At 48.3% G+C, this 7403-nt stretch overlaps 1 protein-coding gene across 1 annotated transcript in view; it reads left to right on the top strand.

Annotated features, from left to right (window-relative positions):
* LOC121845859 (multiple epidermal growth factor-like domains protein 11) overlaps nucleotides 1-7403 on the top strand; it is a gene marked incomplete at its 5' end in the record, with an annotated part of 115586 nt that overhangs the window by 9043 nt on the left and 99140 nt on the right. Inside the window, 1 exon segment of the mRNA XM_042318029.1 lies at nucleotides 5935-6147. Within this exon segment, the coding sequence (XP_042173963.1) occupies nucleotides 5935-6147 (213 nt within the window).

Genomic DNA, 7403 nt, shown 5'->3' with positions numbered 1-7403 from the left:
CTCTCTGTATCCTCTCTCTCTATCTCCTCTCTATCCATCTCTCTGCTCTTCTCTTGTCCACTTCTCTCTCTCTGTATCCTCTCTCTCTATCCCCTCTCTGTATCCTCTCTCTCTATCTCCTCTCTATCCATCTCTCTGCTCTTCTCTTGTCCACTTCTCTCTCTCTCTGTATCCTCTCTCTCTATCCCCTCTCTGTATCCTCTCTCTCTCTCCTCTCTATCCATCTCTCTGCTCTTCTCTTGTCCACTTCTCTCTCTCTCTGTATCCTCTCTCTCTATCTCCTCTGTCTGTATCCTCTCTCTCTGTCTCCTCTCTCTGTATCCTCTCTCTATCTCCTCTGTCTGTATCCTCTCTCTCAATCTCCTCTCTCTGTATCCTCTCTCTCTGTCTCCTCTCTATCTCATCTCTCCTTATCCTCTCTCTCTGTCTCCTCTCTATCTCCTCTCTCTGTATCCTCTCTCTCTATATCATCTCTCTGTCTCCTCTCTCTCTGTCTCCTCTCTATCCCCTCTCTCTGTATCCTCTCTCTCTGTATCCTCTCTCTCTATCTCGTCTCTCTGTCTCCTCTCTCTCTGTCTCCTCTCTATCTATCTCCTCTCTCTGTCTCCCCTCTCTCTGTATCCTCTCTCTCTGTAGCCTCTCTCTCTGTCTCCTCTCTCTCTGTCTCCTCTCTGTCTGACTCCTCTCTATCTCCTCTCTCTATATCCTCTCTATCTCGTCTCCCTTTATGGTCTCTCTCTGACTCCTCTCTATCTCGTCTCTCCTTATCCTCTCTCTCTGTCTCCTCTCTATCTCCTCTCTCTGACTCCTCTCTACCTCGTCTCTCTGTATCCTCTCTCTCTGTCTCCTCTCTCTCTGTATGCTCTCTCTCTATATCGTCTCTCTGTCTCCTCTCTCTGTCTCCTCTCTATCTCCTCTATCTGTATCCTCTCTCTGTCTCCTCTCTCTCTGTCTCCTCTCTGTCTGACTCCTCTCTATCTCCTCTCTCTGTATCCTCTCTCTCTGTATCCTCTCTCTCTGTATCCTCTCTCTCTGTCTCCTCTCTCTATGTCTCCTCTCTGTCTGTCTCCTCTCTCTCTCTCTGTATCCTCTCTCTCTGTCTCCTCTCTCTGTCTCCTCTCTGTCTGACTCCTCTCTATCTCCTCTCTCTATATCCTCTCTATCTCGTCTCTCCTTATCCTCTCTCTCTGTCTCCTCTCTATCTCCTCTCTCTGTATCCTCTCTCTCTACCTCGTCTCTCTGTATCCTCTCTCTCTGTCTCCTCTCTCTCTGTATCCTCTCTCTCTGTATCCTCTCTCTCTGTATCCTCTCTCTCTATATCCTCTCTCTCTGTATCCTCTCTCTCTCTACCTCGTCTCTCTGTATCCTCTCTCTCTCTACCTCGTCTCTCTGTATCCTCTCTCTCTATATCCTCTCTCTCTGTATCCTCTCTCTCTCTACCTCGTCTCTCTGTATCCTCTCTCTCTGTCTCCTCTCTCTCTGTATCCTCTCTCTCTGTCTCCTCTCTCTCTGTATCCTCTCTCTCTGTATCCCCTCTCTCTGTATCCTCTCTCTCTGTATCCTCTCTCTCTGTATCCTCTCTCTCTATCTCGTCTCTCTGTATCCTCTCTCTCTATCTCGTCTCTCTGTATCCTCTCTCTCTACCTCGTCTCTCTGTATCCTCTCTCTCTGTCTCCTCTCTTTCTGTCTCCTCTCTCTGTATCCTCTCTCTCTATCTCGTCTCTCTGTATCCTCTCTCTCTGTCTCCTCTCTCTCTGTATCCTCTCTCTGTCTCCTCTCTATCTCCTCTGTCTGTATCCTCTCTCTCTCTCTATCTATCTCCTCTCTCTCTCCTCTCTCTCCTATATCTTCTCTCACCCCTCTATCTCCTCTCTCTGTATCCTCTCTCTCTGTCTCCTCTCTCTCTGTATCCTCTCTCTCTGTCTCCTCTCTCTCTGTATCCTCTCTCTCTGTCTCCTCTCTATCTCCTCTCTCCTCTCTCTCCTCTCTCTCCTCTCTATCTCATCTCTCTATCTCGTCTCTCTGTATCCTCTCTCTCTCCCTCTGTCTCCTCTCTCTCTGTATCCTCTCTCTCTCTCTCTGTCTCTCTCTATCTCCTCTGTCTGTATCCTCTCTCTCTCTCTATCTATCTCCTCTCTCTCCTCTCTCTTCTCTATCTCCTCCCTCTCTCCTCTCTCTCCTATATCTTCTCTCACCCCTCTATGTCCTCTCTCCCCTCTCTCTCCTCTCTATCTCCTCTGTCTGTATCCTCTCTATCTATCTCCTCTCTCTCTCCTCTCTCTCCTATATCTTCTCTCTCCCCTCTATCTCCTCTCTCTCCTCTCTCTCCTCTCTCTCTCTCCATCTCCTCTCTCTCTCCTATATCTCCTCTCTCTCCTCTCTCTCTCCTCTCTCTTCTCTATCTCCTCTCTCTCTCCTCTCTCTTCTCTCTCTCCTCTCTCTTCTCTCTCTCCTCTATCTCTGGCAGACAGATTTATTATCTCTGCTAGACACATTGTCCGGAGGAATACCTTTCTTCCAACCTGTCACACACACACGCACACACGCACGCACGCACGCACAAACACACACACACACACACACACACACACACACACACACACACACACACACACACGCTCCCTCTCTCCCCCACTCTCTCTCTTTATATTAAATCTGGCCAAATTACAACCATTCTTTAGACCACAGACAGGTGTATTAGCCTGCGAGGAATCATTTCAGATTGACTTCTCTCGCCATTCCTCTCCCCCCCCTCCCTCCCTCCCTCCCTCCCTCCCTCCCTCCCTCCCTCCCTCCCTCCCTCCCTCCCTCCCTCCCTCCCTCCCTCCCTCCCTCCCTCCCTCCCTCCCTCCCTCCCTCCCTCCCTCCCTCCCTCCCTCCCTCTATTCCAATGCGTTGCTAGATGAGGACCATGGGAAGTCTCTGTGATATAACCATGATACCCAACCAGCCAGATTATTTAATTGAGCGATTCGTCTCAGTTTTAATGGCTGTGTTATAGACGTGTTGTAATCACGCCAGAGGATTGTATATTTAACTTTGGCCTCGACCCAAATAGCAACCAATTCTTTATGTAGTGCACTACCCTTGACCAGGCAAAAGTAGGGCACTAGGGCCCTAATCAAAAGTAGTGTACTATAAAGGGAATATGGTGTAGTTTTGGGACGCAGAGAAAGTGAACTACTGGGGTGGTATACTTCATGTTCCTCCCCTCATCATTACTATTCTGTACGTAGAGAGAGTCATCGTCTCTGCTGTGAGATGTGTTCAGAACAATTAATGGCTGAAGATTCACCTTGAGTACAACCATCCAGGAAACTGTCTAATGTCTGTCCCGTTGTCCCTGGTGTAATGGTCTGTCTGTCTGTCTGTCTGTCTGTCTGTTTTCTGGTGTAATGTCTGTCTGTCTGTCTGTCTGTCTGTCTGTCTGTCCTGTTTTCCCTGGTGTAATGGTCTGTCTGTCTGTCTGTCTGTCTGTCCTGTTGTCCCTGGTGTAATGGTCTGTCTGTCTGTCCCGTAATGCCTGTCCCGTGTCTGTCCCTGGTGTAATGGTTTGTCTGTCTGTCTGTCTGTCTGTCCCGTGTCCCTGGTGTAATGGTCTGTCTGTCTGTCTGTCTGTCTGTCCTGTTTTCCCTGGTGTAATGGTCTGTCTGTCTTTCTGTCTGTCTGTCTGTCTTGTTGTCCCTGGTTTAATGGTCTGTCTGTCTGTCTGTCTGTCTGTCTGTCTGTCTGTCTGTCTGTCTGTCTGTCTGTCTGTCTGTCTGTCTGTCTGTCTGTCTGTCTGTCTGTCTGTCTGTCTGTCTGTCCTGTTGTCCCTGGTGTAATGGTCTGTCTGTCTGTCTGTCTGTCTGTCTGTCTGTCTGTCTGTCTGTCTGTCTGTCTGTCTGTCTGTCTGTCTGTCTGTCTGTCTGTCTGTCTGTCTGTCTGTCTGTCTGTCTGTCTGTATGGTGATGAGGTATATGGTGTAATGGTGGCCCCATTGGTGTACAGTAACAGGTGTATGGAGCTGGAGAACATGGCCCCATTGGTGTACAGTAACAGGTGTATGGAGCTGGAGAACATGGCCCCATTGGTGTACAGTAACAGGTGTATGGAGCTGGAGAACATGGTCCCATTGGTGTACAGTAACAGGTGTATGGAGAATACACCATTGGGACTGGAATGGGATCAGCTCATTGCTATTATATCATGTTGGTTTGGAGATAATGAAGGAAATGTTGTAACCTGTAACCAGTGGAACAAATGGTTATGATAATATATGATGGTGATGTAGTGTAGGTCCTGTGAGTTAGGGAGGTGGAACAGAGGCCAGATGGTTATGATAATGTATGATGGTAATGTAGTGTTGGTCCTGTTAGTTAGGGAGGTGGAACTGAGGCCAGATGGTTATGATAATGTATAAAGTATGATGGTAATGTAGTGTAGGTCCTGTGAGTTAGGGAGGTGGAACTGAGGCCAGATGGTTATGATAATGTATAATGGTAATGTAGTGTAGGTCCTGTGAGTTAGGGAGGTGGAACAGAGGCCAGATGGTTATGATAATGTATAATGGTAATGTAGTGTAGGTCCTGTGAGTTAGGCAGGTGGAACTGAGGCCAGATGGTTATGATAATGTATGATGGTAATGTACTGGAGGTCCTGTGAGTTAGGGAGGTGGAACTGAGGCCAGATGGTTATGATAATGTATGATGGTAATGTACTGTATGTCCTGTGAGTTAGGGAGGTGGAACTGAGGCCAGATGGTTATGATAATGTATGATGGTAATGTACTGTAGGTCCTGTGAGTTAGGGAGGTGGAACAGAGGCCAGATGGTTATGATAATGTATGATGGTAATGTACTGTAGGTCCTGTGAGTTAGGGAGGTGGAACAGAGGCCAGATGGTTATGATAATGTATGATGGTAATGTACTGTAGGTCCTGTGAGTTAGGGAGGTGGAACAGAGGCCAGATGGTTATGATAATGGATTGTGGTAATGTTTCATTCTATGTGATGTAATGATAACTACATGCCAGACTATTAACAACATGCTGTCTCTCTCTCTCTCTCTCTCACCCTCTCTTTCTCTCCCCACCCCTCTCCCGCTCTCCCTCTCTCCTTTTATCTCCCTCTGTCTGTCTCTCTTTCTCTATCCCCCCTCTCTCTCCCTCTCTGTCTCTCTCTCTCCCTCTCTCTCTCTCTCCCTCTCTCTCCCTCTCTGTCTCTCCCTCTCTGTCCCTCTCCTCTCTCTCACCCTCTCTTTCTCTCCCACCCCTCTCTCGCTCCCTCTCTCCTTTTATCTCCCTCTGTCTGTCTCTCTTTCTCTACCCCCCTCTCTCTCCCTCTCTGTCTCTCTCTTTCTCTCTCTCCCTCACTCTCTCTCTCCCTCTCTGTCTCTCTCTTTCTCTCCCTCTCTGTCTCTCTCTTTCTCTCCCTCTCTCTCTCTCTGTCTCTCTCCCTCTCTGTCTCTCTCTTTCTCTACCCCCCTCTCTCTCTCCCTCTCTGTCTCTCTCTTTCTCTCCCTCTCTGTCTCTCTCTTTCTCTCCCTCTCTCTCTCTCTGTCTCTCTCCCTCTCTGTCTCTCTCTTTCTCTACCCCCTCTCTCTCCCTCTCTGTCTCTCTCTTTCTCTCTCTCTCCCTCACTCTCTCTCTCCCTCTCTGTCTCTCTCTCTCCCTCTCTGTCTCTCTCTTTCTCTCCCTCTCTGTCTCTCTCTTTCTCTGTCTCTCTCCCTCTCTGTCTCTCTCTTTCTCTACCCCCCTCTCTCTCTCTCTCTCTCTCTGTCTCTCTCCCTCTCTGTCTCTCTCTTTCTCTACCCCCCTCTCTCTCTCTCCCTCTCTGTCTCTCTCTTTCTCTCTCTCTCTGTCTCTCTCCCTCTCTGTCTCTCTCTTTCTCTACCCCCTCTCTCTCTCTCCCTCTCTGTCTCTCTCTTTCTCTCTCCCTCTGTCTCTCTCTCCAGATGTCAGGAGGAGTGTCCGGGGGGGTCGTACGGTCCTCAGTGTTCACATAAGTGTGACTGTCAGAACAGAGCGAGGTGTTACCATGTCAACGGGGCCTGTCTGTGTGACGAGGGGTTCAAAGGTCCGAGCTGTCAGGACAGGTTCTGTCCCTCTGGACAGTATGGACTCATCTGTGATAAATACTGTCCCTGTAACGCCTCAAACACACTCAGGTACCGTCTGTATGGACTCATCTGTGATAAATACTGTCCCTGTAACGCCTCAAACACACTCAGGTACCGTCTGTATGGACTCATCTGTGATAAATACTGTCCCTGTAACGCCTCAAACACACTCAGGTACCGTCTGTATGGACTCATCTGTGATAAATACTGTCCCTGTAACGCCTCAAACACACTCAGGTACCGTCTGTATGGACTCATCTGTGATAAATACTGTCCCTGTAACGCCTCAAACACACTCAGGTACCGTCTGTATGGACTCATCTGTGATAAATACTGTCCCTGTAACGCCTCAAACACACTCAGGTACCGTCTGTATGGACTCATCTGTGATAAATACTGTCCCTGTAACGCCTCAAACACACTCAGGTACCGTCTGTATGGACTCATCTGTGATAAATACTGTCCCTGTAACGCCTCAAACACACTCAGGTACCGTCTGTATGGACTCATCTGTGATAAATACTGTCCCTGTAACGCCTCAAACACACTCAGGTACCGTCTGTATGGACTCATCTGTGATAAATACTGTCCCTGTAACGCCTCAAACACACTCAGGTACCGTCTGTATGGACTCATCTGTGATAAATACTGTCCCTGTAAACACACTGGACTCATCTGTGATAAATACTGTCCCTGTAACGCCTCAAACTGTCCCTGTAACGTCCTCAAAACACACTCAGGTACCGTCTGTATGGACTCATCTGTGATAAATACTGTCCCTGTAACGCCTCAAACACACTCAGGTACCGTCTGTATGGACTCATCTGTGATAAATACTGTCCCTGTAACGCCTCAAACACACTCAGGTACCCCTGTCTGTATGGACTCATCTGTGATAAATACTGTCCCTGTAACGCCTCAAACACACTCAGGTACCGTCTGTATGGACTCATCTGTGATAAATACTGTCCCTGTAACGCCTCAAACACACTCAGGTACCGTCTGTATGGACTCATCTGTGATAAATACTGTCCCTGTAACGCCTCAAACACACTCAGGTACCGTCTGTATGGACTCATCTGTGATAAATACTGTCCCTGTAACGCCTCAAACACACTCAGGTACCGTCTGTATGGACTCATCTGTGATAAATACGGTCTATTCTGAATTAGGCTGTTTTGAGATAAAGTAGCATTTCTTCAAACAGTGAAGGAGGATGAGGAGGAAGTGGAGGATGAGGAAGAGGATGAGGAGGAGGAGGAAGAGGAGGAAGAGGAGGTAGAGGAGGAGGAAGAGGAGGAGTA

This window comes from Oncorhynchus tshawytscha, unplaced genomic scaffold (assembly GCF_018296145.1).
Source record: "Oncorhynchus tshawytscha isolate Ot180627B unplaced genomic scaffold, Otsh_v2.0 Un_contig_4866_pilon_pilon, whole genome shotgun sequence".
NCBI lineage: Eukaryota > Metazoa > Chordata > Actinopteri > Salmoniformes > Salmonidae > Oncorhynchus > Oncorhynchus tshawytscha.
This window is presented reverse-complemented; position numbering and strand designations above follow the sequence as displayed.